General features: G+C 44.5%; 1 protein-coding gene across 1 annotated transcript in view; it reads left to right on the plus strand.

Moving 5' to 3' along the window:
- The window catches only part of gfra4a (GDNF family receptor alpha 4a), a 395952-nt gene that overhangs the window by 294878 nt on the left and 84168 nt on the right, over positions 1 to 16906 (plus strand). Inside the window, exons 4-5 of the mRNA XM_046364670.1 lie at positions 8349 to 8573; positions 10650 to 10767. Coding sequence (XP_046220626.1) covers positions 8349 to 8573; positions 10650 to 10767 — 343 coding nt within the window. The remainder of the gene's footprint in view (positions 1 to 8348; positions 8574 to 10649; positions 10768 to 16906) is intronic.

Below are 16906 nucleotides of genomic sequence, written 5' to 3' on the forward strand. Positions count from 1 at the left end.
CCCTAGCGTTGAAGTCACCCAGCACTCTGACTCCATATCCTGTTCTTCTGTCCCACCCTAGCGTTGAAGTCACCCAGCACTCTGACTCCATATCCTGTTCTTCTGTCCCACCCTAGCGTTGAAGTCACCCAGCACTATGACTCCATATCCTGTTCTTCTGTCCCACCCTAGCGTTGAAGTCACTCAGCACTCTGACTCCATATCCTGTTCTTCTGTCCCACCCTAGCGTTGAAGTCACCCAGCACTCTGACTCCATATCCTGTTCTTCTGTCCCACCCTAGCGTTGAAGTCACCCAGCACTCTGACTCCATATCCTGCTATTCTGTCCCACCCTAGCGTTGAAGTCACGCAGCACTCTGACTCCATATCCTGTTATTCTGTCCCACCCTAGCGTTGAAATCACCCAGCACTCTGACTCCATATCCTGTTCTTCTGTCCCACCCTAGCGTTGAAGTCACCCAGCACTCTGACTCCATATCCTGTTCTTCTGTCCCACCCTAGCGTTGAAGTCACCCAGCACTCTGACTCCATATCCTGTTATTCTGTCCCACCCTAGCATTGAAGTCACCCAGCACTCTGACTCCATATCCTGTTCTTCTGTCCCACCCTAGCGTTGAAGTCACCCAGCACTCTGACTCCATATCCTGTTATTCTGTCCCACCCTAGCGTTGAAGTCACCCAGCACTCTGACTCCATATCCTGTTCTTCTGTCCCACCCTAGCGTTGAAGTCACCCAGCACTCTGACTCCATATCCTGTTCTTCTGTCCCACCCTAGCGTTGAAGTCACCCAGCACTCTGACTCCATATCCTGTTATTCTGTCCCACCCTAGCATTGAAGTCACCCAGCACTCTGACTCCATATCCTGTTATTCTGTCCCACCCTAGCATTGAAGTCACCCAGCACTCTGACTCCATATCCTGTTATTCTGTCCCACCCTAGCGTTGAAGTCACCCAGCAGAAAGTTATTGTCATTCCTGGGGTTGCAGTGAAATGACTCGTCTAGTAACTGGTAGAAGCAGTCCTTTGCCTCATTTCAGATGGTAACGTTGGTGCACTGAGAAGAGTAGCATAACACATTTTGGCTAGGGGGACACGAGTCATGGTTCTTTCACATATGCCGACAGGTGTTTCGGTGAGGCTGGTTAAAAGTCTGTTCTTAATAGTCCCAGAGGGTAACCTTTCCAGAAGAAGGTGTAGCCTCCCCCCCCCCTTTCAGGGAATCTTTATCCAGGACTAGGTCTCACTCACGGCAGCAATCCACACACCACACACCACACACACTCAACACACCACACAACATGCCACACAGCACACCACACACACTCACGGCCTCCATTTGGCAAATCAGATCATAATTCTATCCTCCTGATTCCTGCTTACAAGCTAAAACTCAAACAGGAAGTACCAGTGACTCATTCAATACAGAAGGGGTCTGATGTGGTGGATGCTAAACTACTGGACTGTTTAGTACAGACTGGAATATATTCAGAAGGGGTCTGATGTGGTGGATGCTAAACTACCGGACTGTTTCGCTAGTACAGACTGGAATATATTCAGAAGGGGTCTGATGTGGTGGATGCTAAACTACTGGACTGTTTCGCTAGTACAGACTGGAATATATTCAGAAGGGGTCTGATGTGGTGGATGCTAAACTACTGGACTGTTTCGCTAGTACAGACTGGAATATATTCAGTAGGGGTCTGATGTGGTGGATGCTAAACTACTGGACTGTTTCGCTAGTACAGACTGGAATATATTCAGAAGGGGTCTGATGGCATTGAGGAGTTTACCACATCAGGCACCGGTTTCATTAATAAATAAGTGCATCGATGATGTTGCCCCACAGTGACCATAAGGACATATCCCAACCAGAAGCCATTGATTACAGGCAACATGCAGTTGCTTTCAAGGAGCGGGACACTAATCCGGAGGATTATAAGAAATCCCGCTACGACCTACGACCTCTGGCGAGCCATCAAACAGACAAAACAATCAATACAGGACTAAGACGCTCGATGGATGTGGCAGGGCTTGCAAACTATCATGGATTACAAAGATAAACCCAGCCGTGAGCTACCCGGTGAAGCCAACCTACTAGATGAGCTAAATGCCTTCTGAACTGTGTGATCTCGCACTCCGAAGCTAAGACCTTTAAAAAGGATATCATTCACGCCAGTGCCTCTTCCCCCTCAGGATGCTGAAAATACTTGGGCCCTCAGATCTTCAAAATGTTCAACATGTTCTACTACAGCTGCAACCATCGAGAGCATTTTGGCTGGCTGCCTGCATCACTGCTTGGTACGACGACTGCAAGGCACCCGACCACAAGGCACAACAGAGGGTGGTGAGTAGGGCCCAGTACCAAGGACCTTTATACCAGGCGGTGTCAGAGGAAGGTCCCAAAAAGGGTCAAAGACCCCAGTCACCCAAACTATAGACGGTTCTAAAGTTCTATCGGCAACAGGACCATGAATCGCTTCTACCCCCAAGTCATAAGACTGCTAGACAAGACTGCTAAATAGCTAATCAAATCCCAGACTACCTGCATTGAGCTTACTGGACTCTACCCACACACTCACACATACTGGACTCTACCCACACACTCACACATACTGGACTCTACCCACACACTCACACATACTGGACTCTACCCACACACTCACACATACTGGACTCTACCCACACACTCACACATACTGGACTCTACCCACACACTCACACATACTGGACTCTACCCACACACTCACACATACTGGACTCTACCCACACACTCACACATACTGGACTCTACCCACACACTCACACATACTGGACTCTACCCACACACTCACACATACTGGACTCTACCCACACACTCACACATACTGGACTCTACCCACACACTCACACATACTGGACTCTACCCACACACTCACACATACTGGACTCTACCCACACACTCACACATACTGGACTCTACCCACACACTCACACATACTGGACTCTACCCACACACTCACACATACTGGACTCTACCCACACACTCACACATACTGGACTCTACCCACACACTCACACATACTCTACTGACACCCACACTACATATGCCACTACATACACCACTACACAAACACATGTAGCATGCACACACATGCATACACATGCACACACATGCATACACATGCTCACACACATGCACACACACATGCACACACACATGCACATGCATACACATGCACACACACATGCATACACACATGCACACACACATGCACATGCATACACATGCACACACACATGCACACACACATGCACATGCATACACATGCACACACACATGCACACACACATGCATACTTGATAATCTGACTGTACATGATATAATACATAGACAACAAGATGGCACCGGAGAAGAAGGCTGACATTTTACGTATCCTATCCAATTGTGCTTTTTGTTTGTAACTTATTTTTTAAACTTATTTTGTAAATAATACTCTCTTATGAGTGAAAATAACTTCTGGACATCAGAACAGCGCTCACTCACCACAAATCCTTTTTGTCCTTTAATGAGTCCGATGAGCCTGACGTGAAGGACATACTGCTTTCCCGGGAACAGGCCCAGAACCCTGTCATGTGTGTGAAGAGAAGACGGAGAAAAGGGGTCCGGAGGGCAGGCTGCCATCGGAGACGATCGAATAAACCCCCACTGCCTTCCATTCTGCTATCAAACGTGCAATCTTTGGAAATTAAAATCGATGACCTACGCTGAAGATTAAACTACCAAAGGGTCATTCAAAACTGCAATATCTTATGCTTCACGGAGTCGCGGCTGAAAGACGACAATATCAACATACATCTGGCTGGTTATACGCTGTACCTGCAGGATAGAACAGCGGGATCTGGTAAGACAAGGGTCGGCGGTCTATGTATTTTGTAAACAACAGCTGGTGCACGATATCTAAGGAAGTCTCGAGGTTATGCTCGCATGAGGTAGAGTATCTCATGATAAGCTGTAGACCACACTATCTACCTAGAGGGTTTTCATCTATATTTGTCATAGCTGTCTATATACCACCACAGATCAATGCTGGCACTAAGACCGCACTCAATGAGCTGTATAAGGCCATAAGCAAAAAAGAAAACGCTCCTCCAGAGGTGGCGCTCCTAGTGGCCGGGGACTTTAATGCAGGGAAAATTAAATCCGATTTACCTCATTTCAATCAGCTTGTTAAATGTGCAACCAGAGGGGGAAAAAACTCTAGACCACCTTTACTCCACACACAGAGACACGTACAAAGCTCTCCCTCGCTCTCCATTTGGAAAATCTGACCATAATTCTCTCCTCCTGATTCCTGCTTACAGGCAAAAAGTAAAGCAGGAAGTACCAGTGACTCGGTCAAAATGGAAGTGGTCAGATGACTTTGATGCTACGCTACAGGACTGTTTCACTAGCACAGACAGGAATATGTTCCAGGATTCATCCAATGGCATTGAGGAGTATACCACCTCAGTCACTAGCTTCATCAATAAGTGCATCGACGACGACGTCCCCACTGTGACTGTACGTACATATCCCAACCAGAAGTCATGGATTACAGGCAACGTCCACACCAAGGCTAGAGCTGCTGCTTTCAAGGAACGGGATACCAATCCGGACGCTTAGAAGAAATCCCTCTATGCCCTCAAACAAACCATCAAACAAGCAAAGCAGCAATACAGGATTAAGATTGAATCCTACTACACCGGCTCCGACACTCGTCGGATGTGGCAGGGCTTGCAAACTATTACAGACTACAAAGAGAAGCACAGCCGAGAGCTGCCCAGTGACATGAGCCTACCAGACGAGCTAAACTACTTCTGAAACATGCATGAGAGCACCAGCTGTTCCAGAAGACTGTGTGATCACGCTCACCATGTGTTATTGGTCACATGGTTAGCAGATGTTATTGGTCACATGGTTAGTAGATGTTATTGGTCACATGGCCAGCAGATGTTATTGGTCACATGGTTAGCAGATGTTATTGGTCACATGGTTAGTAGATGTTATTGGTCACATGGTTAGTAGATGTTATTGGTCACATGGTTAGTAGATGTTATTGGTCACATGGTCAGCAGATGTTATTGATCACATGGTCAGCAGATGTTATTAAGTCACATGGTTAGTAGATGTTATTGGTCACATGGTCAGCAGATGTTATTGGTCACATGGTTAGCAGATGTTAATGGTCACATGGTCAGCAGATGTTATTGGTCACATGGTTAGCAGATGTTATTGGTCACATGGTTAGTAGATGTTATTGGTCACATGGTCAGCAGATGTTATTGGTCACATGGTCAGCAGATGTTATTAAGTCACATGGTTAGTAGATGTTATTGGTCACATGGTCAGCAGATGTTATTGGTCACATGGTTAGCAGATGTTATTGGTAACATGGTCAGCAGATGTTATTGGTAACATGGTCAGCAGATGTTATTAAGTCACATGGTTAGTAGATGTTATTGGTCACATGGTTAGCAGATGTTATTGGTAACATGGTCAGCAGATGTTAATGGTCACATGGTTAGCAGATGTTAATGGTCACATGGTTAGCAGGTGTTATTGGTCACATGGTCAGCAGGTGTTATTGGTCACATGGTTAGCAGATGTTATTGATCACATGGTTAGCAGATGTTATTGCGGGTGTAGCGAAATGCTTGTGCTTCTAGCTCCAACAGTCCAGTAAAATCTAACAAGTAACCTCTAACAAATTACACAACATAAACCCAATACACACAAATCTAAGTAGGAATTAATTAAGACTATACATATGGACAAACGATGTCAGAGCGGAATGGACTAAGATACAGTAGAATAGAATAGAATACAGTACATATGAGATGAGTAATGCATAGACTAAGATACAGTAGAATAGTATAGAATACAGTACATATGAGATGAGTAATGCATAGACTAAGATACAGTAGAATAGTATAGAATACAGTATATACATATGAGATGAGTAATGCATAGACTAAGATACAGTAGAATAGTATAGAATACAGTATATACATATGAGATGAGTAATGCATAGACTAAGATACAGTAGAATAGTATAGAATACAGTACATATGAGATGAGTAATGCATAGACTAAGATACAGTAGAATAGTATAGAATACAGTATATACATATGAGATGAGTAATGCATAGACTAAGATACAGTAGAATAGAATACAGTAGATACATATGAGATGAGTAATTCATAGACTAAGATACAGTAGAATAGTATAGAATACAGTATATACATATGAGATGAGTAATGCATAGACTAAGATACAGTAGAATAGAATACAGTATATACATATGAGATGAGTAATTCATAGACTAAGATACAGTAGAATAGTATAGAATACAGTAGATACATATGAGATGAGTAATTCATAGACTAAGATACAGTAGAATAGTATAGAATACAGTATATACATATGAGATGAGTAATGCATAGACAAGATACAGTAGAATAGTATAGAATACAGTATATACATATGAGATGAGTAATGCATAGACTAAGATACAGTAGAATAGAATACAGTAGATACATATGAGATGAGTAATTCATAGACTAAGATACAGTAGAATAGTATAGAATACAGTATATACATATGAGATGAGTAATGCATAGACTAAGATACAGTAGAATAGAATACAGTATATACATATGAGATGAGTAATTCATAGACTAAGATACAGTAGAATAGTATAGAATACAGTACATATGAGATGAGTAATGCATAGACTAAGATACAGTAGAATAGTATAGAATACAGTATATACATATGAGATGAGTAATGCATAGACAAGATACAGTAGAATAGTATAGAATACAGTATATACATATGAGATGAGTAATGCATAGACTAAGATACAGTAGAATAGAATACAGTATATACATATGAGATGAGTAATGCATAGACTAAGATACAGTAGAATAGTATAGAATACAGTATATACATATGAGATGAGTAATACATAGACTAAGATATAGTAGAATAGTATAGAATACAGTAAATCAAATCAAATCAAATCAAATTTATTTATATAGCCCTTCGTACATCAGCTGATATCTCAAAGTGCTGTACAGAAACCCAGCCTAAAACCCCAAACAGCAAACAATGCAGGTGTAAAAGCACGGTGGCTAGGAAAAACTCCCTAGAAAGGCCAAAACCTAGGAAGAAACCTAGAGAGGAACCGGGCTATGTGGGGTGGCCAGTCCTCTTCTGGCTGTGCCGGGTAGAGATTATAACAGAACATGACCAAGATGTTCAAAAGTATATACATATGAGATGAGTAATGCCAGATGTGTAAACATTATTAAAGTGCCATTATAAAAGTGCCATTATTAAAGTGCCATTATTAAAGTGCCATTATTAAAGTGCCATTATTAAAGTGCCATTATTAAAGTGCCATTATTAAAGTGCCATTATTAAAAGTGACTAGTGTTCCATTCCTTAAAGTGGCCAGTGATTCCTAGTCTGTCTATAGGCTGCAGACCCAAACATTTATTACATCCAATGTTTCCATTATTAAAGTGGCTGGAGTTGAGTCAGTATGTTGGCCGCAGCCTCTCTGTGTTAGTGACGGCTGTTTAACAGTCTGATGGCCTTGAGATAGAAGCTGTTTTTCAGTCTTTCGGTCCAGGCTGTGATGCCCCTGTACTGACCTCACCTTCTGGATGATAGCGGGGTGAACAGGCAATGGCTCGGGTGGTTGTTGTCCTTGATGATATTTTGTTATTAGTTATTCACTGTGTATTTATTCCACCTGTTATTATTTATATTTTGTAACTTTAACTCCGTAAGGGTTAGTCTACGCCTGGTGTTTACGAATCAGGAAACATATTACATTTGATTGATTTGACACACCAGACTTCCTCAATATTTACTGAATCATGTTCTATTGCAGATGATTCTATTTTACTTTAAAATACTTTAGAATTTGACGTAGAATTATGAATTATTTTCATTTCATTTTAAGACGCTTGTCGATACAGACTGCAATTATTGTTATTAATCATTGTTTGAAATCTCAAATTACAAAGACGATTTTTAAAAAATGTCTCGTCTTCGTTCCAACTGGTACCCTTAGAAGCCATAGGGTTCTGCTTGGAAGTAGTGCACTACATTTGGTAGCCATTTGGTACCCTTAGAAGCCATAGGGTTCTGCTTGGAAGTAGTGCACTACATTTGGTACCCTTAGAAGCCATAGGGTTCTGCTTGGAAGTAGTGCACTACATTTGGTACCCTTAGAAGCCATAGGGTTCTGCTTGGAAGTAGTGCACTACATTTGGTACCCTAAAACTGCCCTTCCTTGTTTTTTGTCTTCAAACAGGTGCAGTTGGCATAGCGACGGTGAACCGTTGTCTGGACGCGGCGAAGGCGTGTAACGTGGACGAGACGTGTCAGAAGCTCCGTACGGAATACGTCTCGGCCTGCATCCAGCCGTCGGCCCACTCAGGCCCCTGTAACAGAGCCAGGTGTAACAAGGCTCTCAGGAAGTTCTTCGACCGGGTCCCTCCTGACTACACCCACCAGCTGCTGTTCTGCCCCTGCACAGGTAGGAGAGGGGGGTGGCAGGTGTATGTGTGTGTGTGTATATATATATATATATATATATATATATATATATATATATATATATATATATATATATATACTATATACTATATAAACAAAAGTATGTGAACACCCCTTCAAATTAGTGGATTCGGCTATTTAAGCAACACCCTTTGCCGACAGGTGTATAAAATCGAGCACACAGCCATGCAATCTCCATAGACAATCATTGGCAGTAGAACGGCCCTTACTGAAGAGCTCAGTGACTTTCAACGTCTGTCCTCGGTCACAACAACACTCACCACTGAGTTCCAAACTGTCTCTGGAAGCAACGTCAGCACAATAACTGTTCGTCTGGAGCTTCATGAAATGGGTTTCCATGGCCAAGTAGCCGAACACAAGCCTAACATCACTATGCTGAACGCCAAATGTCGGCTGGAGTGGTGTAAAACTCGCCGCCATCTGGAACAGTGTTCTCTGGAGTGATGAATCATCTGGCACCCCTGAGGGACAAATCTGGGTTTGGTGGATGCCAGGAGAACGCTACCTGCCCCAATGCATATTGCCAACTGTAAAGTCTGGTGGAGGAGGTATAATGATCTGGGGATGTTTTTCATGGTTCGGCCCATTAGTTCCAGTGAAGGGAAATCATAACATAACACTACAGCATACAATGACATTCTAGAATAATCTGTGCTTCCAACATTGTGGGAACAGTTTGGGGAAGGCCCTTTCCTGTTTCAGCATGACAATGCCCCAGTGCACAAAGCGAGGTCCATACAGAAATGGTTTGTTGCGATCAGTGTGGAAAAACTTGACTGGCCTGCACGGAGCCCTGACCTCAACCCCATCAAACACCTTTGGGATGGAACGCAGACTGGAAGCCAGGCTAATGGCGGAGATGGCTGCCATTTTATGGAAAATTGTGCTACTGTGTGTGTTTTATTGTGTAATTTGTAACTAATTTATGTTACTGCCACCGTCTCTTTATGAACAAGAAAGAGCTTTTGAATATCAGAACAGCGATTCCTCACCTCAAATTGGACAACAGCTGTCTCAAGGTTTTGCTCACACAGAGACGCGTACAAAGCTCTCCCTCACCCTCCATTTGGCAAATCTGACCATAATTCTATCCTCATGATTCCTGCTTACAAGCAAAAACTAAAGCAGGAAGCACCAGTGTCAATTAAGAAGTGGTCAGATGACGCAGATGCTAAGCTACAGGACTGTTTCAGGTAATCAGATGCTAAGCTACAGGACTGTTTCAGGTAATCAGATGCTAAGCTACAGGACTGTTTCAGGTAATCAGATGCTAAGCTACAGGACTGTTTCAGGTAATCAGATGCTAAGCTACAGGACTGTTTCAGGTAATCAGATGCTAAGCTACAGGACTGTTTCAGGTAATCAGATGCTAAGCTACAGGACTGTTTCAGGTAATCAGATGCTAAGCTACAGGACTGTTTCTGGTAATCAGATGCTAAGCTACAGGTAATCAGATGCTACGCTACAGGTAATCAGATGCTAAGCTACAGGTAATCAGATGCTAAGATACATGACTGTTTCCTGAAAAGGTAATCAAAGGGCTACTATCGTCATCCCCCCAAAGCAACAATGTTCCAACATCTAGTGGAAAGCCTTCCCAGAAGAGTGGAGGCTGTTATAGCAGCAATGTTCCTACATCTAGTGGAAAGCCATCCCAGAAGAGTGGAGGCTGTTATAGCAGCAATGGTCCAACATCTAGTGGAAAGCCTTCCCAGAAGAGTGGAGACTGTTATAGCAGCAATGTTTCAACATCTAGTTGAAAGCCTTCTCAGAAGAGTGGAGGCTGTTATAGCAGCAATGTTTCAACATCTAGTTGAAAGCCTTCTCAGAAGAGTGGAGGCTGTTATAGCAGCAATGTACCAACATCTAGTGGAAAGCCTTCCCAGAAGAGTGGACTCCATTTTAATGCCCATGGTTTTGGAATGAGATGTTCAACGAGCAGTCCACATACTTTTGGTTATGTAGTGTATGTATGTGATGAAACGGGTGCTCAGAAAAGAGAGAGAGAGTTGAAACATAACCCTGTACTGTCCAGACACGGCGTGCACTGAGAGACGGAGACAGACCATCGTACCAGCCTGCTCCTATGAAGACAAAGACAAACCCACCTGTCTGGCTGCACTGCGACTCTGCAGGGCTGACTACGTCTGCAGGTAGGGGTGGGGGGGAGGTGATTGGTGGTTGTGGGTATCTGTGGGTGTGTGTCTGAGTGTGTGTGTGTGTGTTTGTTTCTATCTGTGTGTGTTTATTTGTTTGTAGGTAATATAATAATGATAATAATGTTATTATGTGTGTCTCTCTCTGTCTCTCTCCCTCTCTCTCTCTGTCTCCCTCTCTCTGTCTCTCTCTGTCTCTCTGTTCCCCTCTCTCTCCCTCTCTCTCCCTCTCTCTGTCTCTCTCTCTGTCTCTCTCTCTGTCTCTCTGTCTCTCTCCCTCTGTCTCTCTGTCTCTCTCTGTCTCTCTCTCTCTCGCTTTCTCCCTCTCTCTCTGTCTCTCTCCCTCTCTCTGTCTCTCTCTCTCTGTCTCCCTCTCTCTGTCTCCCTCTCTCTGTCTCTCTGTTCCCCTCTCTCTGTCTCTCTCAATTCAATTCAATCCAAGGGGCTTTATTGGCATGGGAAACATGAGTTAACATTGCCAAAGCAAGTGAAGTAGATAATATACAAAAGTGAAATAAACAATAAAAATGAACAGTAAACATTACAGTCACAGAAGTTACAAAACAATAAAGACATTACAAATGTCATATTATATATATATATATATATATATATATATATATATATATATATATATATATATATATATATATATATATACAGTGTTGTAACAATGTACAAATGGTCAGAGTACACAAGGGAAAATTAGTAAGCATAAATATGGATTGTATTTACAATGGTGTTTGTTCTTCACTGGTTGCCCTTTTCTTGTGTCTGTCTCCCTGTCTCTCTCTCTCTCTCTCTCTCTCTCTCTCTCTCTCTCTCTCTCTCTCTCTCTCTCTCTCTCTCTCTCCCTGTCTCTCTCTCTCTCTCCTCTCTCTCTGGCTCTCTCTCTCTCCCTGTCTCTCTCTCTCTCTCCTCTCTCTCTGTCTCTCTCTCTCTCCTCTGACAGAACAGTCTCTCTCTCTCTCCTCTCTCCCTCTCTCTCTCTCTCTCTCTCTCTCTCTCTCTCTCTGTCTCTCTCTCTCTCTCTCCCTGTCTCTCTCTCTCTCCTCTCTCTCTGTCTCTCTCTCTCTCCTCTGACAGAACAGTCTCTCTCCTCTCCCTGTCTCTCTCTCTCCTCTCTCCCTCCTCTGACAGAACAGTCTCTCTCCTCTCCCTGTCTCTCTCTCCTCTCTCTCTCTGTCTCTCTCTCTCTCTGTCTCTCTCCTCTGACAGAACAGTCTCTCTGCTTTCTCTGTCTGTCTGTCTGTCTCTCTCTCTCCTCTGACAGAACAGTCTCTCTCTCTGTCTCTCTCTCTCCTCTGACAGAACAGTATGTCTCCTCTCTCTCCCCTCTCTCTCTCTCTCTCTCTCTCTCTGACAGAACAGAACTCTCTGCTTTCTCTGTCTGTCTCTCTCTCTCTCTCCTCTGACAGAACAGTCTGTCTCCTCTCTCTCTGTCTCTCTCTCTCTGTCTCTCTCTCTCTCTCTCTCCCTGTCTCTCTCTCTCCTCTGACAGAACAGTCTCTCTCCTCTCTCTCTGTCTCTCTCTCTCTCTCTCTCTCCTCTGACAGAACAGTCTCTCTCCTCTCCCTGTCTCTCTCTCCTCTCTCTCCCTGTCTCTCTCTCTCTCCTCTCTCTCTCTGTCTCTGTCTCTCTCTCTCTCTCTCTCTCTCTCTCTCTCTCCTCTGACAGAACAGTCTCTCTCTCTGTCTCTCTCTCTCCTCTGACAGAACAGTCTGTCTCCTCTCTCTCTGTCTCTCTCTCTGTCTCTCTCTCTCTCTGACAGAACAGAACTCTCTCAATTCAATTCAAAATACTTTATTGGAAACATATGTTTAGATTGCCAAAGCAAATAGAATAGAATAGACAATAAAAAAGGCAAATAAACAATTGAAAGATTGGTAAACATTACACTCACAAATGTTTTTAGAGAATATAGACATTTCAAATGTTACATTATTGACTTTGTTGTGCAAGTAGTTGAAGTATGAAAGGGAAGATGAATAAACAGAAGAATTGTGTGTCCTGGAGTTTTTTATTGAACACACCTTGTAGACATGCACAGTGCATTGTGGGAAAAGTGTGTGAACCCTTGGATTTAATAACTGGTTGACCCTCCTTTGGCAGCAATGACCTCAACCAAACGTTTTCTCTGTAGTTGCGGATCAGACCGGCACAACGGTCAGGAGGAATTTTGGACCATTCCTCTTTACAAAACTGTTTCAGTTCATTCTTAGGATGTCTGGTCTCTTGAGGTCATGTCATAGCATCTCAAGGTCAGGACTCTGACTGGGCCACTCCAGGAGGTCAGGACTCTGACTGGGCCACTCCAGGAGGTCAGGACTCTGACTGGGCCACTCCAGGAGGTCAGGACTCTGACTGGGCCACTCCAGGAGGTCAGGACTCTGACTGGGCCACTCCAGAAGGTCAGGACTCTGACTGGGCCACTCCAGAAGGTCAGGACTCTGACTGGGCCACTCCAGGAGGTCAGGACTCTGACTGGGCCACTCCAGGAGGTCAGGACTCTGACTGGGCCACTCCAGAAGGTCAGGACTCTGACTGGGCCACTCCAGGAGGTCAGGACTCTGACTGGGCCACTCCAGGAGGTCAGGACTCTGACTGGGCCACTCCAGAAGGTCAGGACTCTGACTGGGCCACTCCAGGAGGTCAGGACTCTGACTGGGCCACTCCAGGAGGTCAGGACTCTGACTGGGCCACTCCAGGAGGTCAGGACTCTGACTGGGCCACTCCAGGAGGTCAGGACTCAGGGCCACTCCAGGAGGTGACTCTGGCCACTCCAGGAGGTCAGGACTCTGACTGGGCCACTCCAGGAGGTCAGGACTCTGACTGGGCCACTCCAGGAGGTCAGGACTCTGACTGGGCCACTCCAGGAGGTCAGGACTCTGACTAGGCCACTCCAGGAGGTCAGGACTCTGACTGGGCCACTCCAGGAGGTCAGGACTCTGACTGGGCCACTCCAGGAGGTCAGGACTCTGACTGTCAGGACTCTGACTGGGCCACAGGACTCTGACCAGAGGTCAGGTCAGGACTCCAGGAGGTCAGGACTCTGACTGGGCCACTCCAGGAGGTCAGGACTCTGGGCCACTCCAGAAGGTCAGGACTCTGACTCCAGGCCACTCCAGCCAAGGTCAGGACTCTGACTGGGCCACTACAGAAGGTCAGGACTCTGACTGGGCCACTCCAGAAGGTCAGGACTCTGACTGGGCCACTCCAGAAGGTCAGGACTCTGACTGGGCCACTCCAGAAGGTCAGGACTCTGACTGGGCCACTCCAGAAGGTCAGGACTCTGACTGGGCCACTCCAGAAGGTCAGGACTCTGACTGGGCCACTCCAGAAGGTCAGGACTCTGACTGGGCCACTCCAGAAGGTCAGGACTCTGACTGGGCCACTCCAGGAGGTCAGGACTCTGACTGGGCCACTCCAGAAGGTCAGGACTCTGACTGGGCCACTCCAGGAGGTCAGGACTCTGACTGGGCCACTCCAGGAGGTCAGGAGGTCAGGACAGGACTCTGACTGGGCCACTCCAGAAGGTCAGGACTCTGACTGGGCCACTCCAGAAGGTCAGGACTCTGACTGGGCCACTCCAGAAGGTCAGGACTCTGACTGGGCCACTCCAGAAGGTCAGGACTCTGACTGGGCCACTCCAGAAGGCATATTTTTTATCTGTGGAAACAACATTGTTGTTAATTTACTTCTGTGTTTTGGGTCGTTGTCCTGTTGCATCGCCCAACTTCTGTTGAGCTTCAATTCGCGGACAGATAGCCTAACATTTTCCTGCAAAATGTCTTGATGAACTTGGGAATTGATTTTTCCATCAATGATAGCAAGCTGTTGTCATGACGCTGGCCTGGGGGATAGGTTTATGACAGTCATAAATACCTCTTCCCACCTTTTTCCTCTCTCTACCCTACTGATGTTACATTTGAAAACTCTTGGTTAACATAGAGATTCTGGGAACATCAGAAGGTGGAGGGAAATTAACTATATTCTGGTAATCCGACCAATTGAACATATGTGGTGGTACTTACATTTACATTTACATTTAAGTCATTTAGCAGACGCTCTTATCCAGAGCGACTTAATGAATATGATGTCAGTTCGGTTGTCATCTGAGACATTCTCATCAATGATAGGATGACATAAACTCAACAGTGGAAAGTCTACACATCAGAGTTATCAGATTCACATGGAATTGTTGTTAAATTTAAATGTTTGAATATGAAATTATTCGTGATGGGATGAAATGTGATTTTAGCTTCTAAAATGTGAGATTTGGGTTTTCATAAGATAGGGCTCTGCTCAATCAGTGGCCCGCCCCTGTGAAGGGACATGGGCTATAAAACTTTTCAAACACGCCCTCCTCTCCCTTCCTATATAAAGCCTTGACGGCAATATAACCTCCTGTTCCGAGGATGTGAGGACGACGGTCCTATGTCAGAATGGTTCAGATAATAACTACAGAATGAAGCCAACATCAGCGTGAGCTTTGGTTGCGAATGGTATGAACTTTGAACTCCTATTCACTACAGAAGTGATACCTCCTAGCCGTTGAGTTAGCAACAGTAGATGCAACGAGGGTTAGGAAGGAACAGACAGAGTATCCCGTCTATCACCCAACGATGTTACAACGTATCCAATTGACAACCAGAGATATTCTTCAAAGGACAAAGGACTTGGTTTGGCAACACGGCCTTCCATCTACCACCAACCTACCGAAGCACAGCTCAAAGTAAATATATATTGCATTTTCCTTTTGCAAATGGGCAGGTATTTAGAATCCATAAGATACTGGATTTACGATAGCACAGCTTCTTACTTTATCCCTCAGTCTTCCCACTCTTTCACTCAAACCCAGCCCCTTTTCCTTTGTGTAACCAGCTGACATATCTGTTCCGCCCGCTAGGGACGTTTTCCTTTATGACGTCATTTGTAATCAAGTTATGATTTAATTATGTGTATTGATTAATTATGTGTATGTGTAATTCTGTGTGATTAGTTAGGTATTTAGTAAATACATGATTAAACCCAATTTTGTATTGCTGATTCAAATTGTTAGCCAGGGTTCGTGAAGATAACCAAGAATTTATAACTTTCAGATGAGACTGAATTAAGATGAAGATTAATGTTGACTGCTACGGATGTAAAATATTACTAGGTATTTAAGAGTTTATTAGGAAGATAACAGCTCTATAAATATTATATTTACAGGATTGTCTCACTAGGCTACCCTGTGGGGCGGCAGGGTAGCCTAGTGGTTAGAGCGTTGGACTAGTAACCGGAAGGTTGTAAGTTCAAACCCCCGAGCTGACAAGGTACAAATCTGTCGTTCTGCCCCTGAACAAAGCAGTTAACCCACTGTTCCTAGGCTGTCATTGAAAATAAGAATTTGTTCTTAACTGACTTGCCTAGTAAAATAAAGGTAAAAAATATGTATTATTTTCTTTACGCAGATTAGTTAAATAAAGGTTAAAAAATATATACAATGTCAAAAAAATCAGGTAATATTAATTACGGATAAATTATATTATGGGAATAGCATGTCATATCACTTAATCCGGCATAGCCAAAGACACGACACTGTCCAGGCCCTGAGGCAGCAGAGCAGGCATGGCCAAAGACCCGACACTGTCCAGGCCCTGAGGCAGCAGAGCAGGCATGGCCAAAGACACGACACTGTCCAGGCCCTGAGGCAGCAGAGCAGGCATGGCCAAAGACACGACACTGTCCAGGCCCTGAGAGCAGAGCAGGCCCAAACCATGATGCTCCCTCCACCATACTTTACAGTTGGTTTTGGTGTTCTGTGCTGTGCATTTTGTTCTCTACACATATTCTTGTGTGTACCTTCCAAACAACTGATCTTTAGTTTCTTCTGTCCACAGTATATTTTGCCAGTAGTGCTGTGGAACATCCAGGAACTCTTTTGCGAACTTCAGACGTGCAACAATGGGGTTTTTAGGACAGCAGTGGCTTCTTCCGTGGTGTCCTCCCATGAACACCATTCTTGTTTAGTGTTTAACGTATCGTAGACTCGTCGACAGAGATGTTAGCATGTTCCAGAGATTTCTGTAAGTCTTTAGCTGACACTCTAAGATTCTTCTTAACCTCATTGAGCATTCTGTGCTGTGCTCTT

The sequence above is a fragment of the Oncorhynchus gorbuscha genome, linkage group LG10, assembly GCF_021184085.1.
Source record: "Oncorhynchus gorbuscha isolate QuinsamMale2020 ecotype Even-year linkage group LG10, OgorEven_v1.0, whole genome shotgun sequence".
In the NCBI taxonomy this organism is placed as follows: domain Eukaryota; kingdom Metazoa; phylum Chordata; class Actinopteri; order Salmoniformes; family Salmonidae; genus Oncorhynchus; species Oncorhynchus gorbuscha.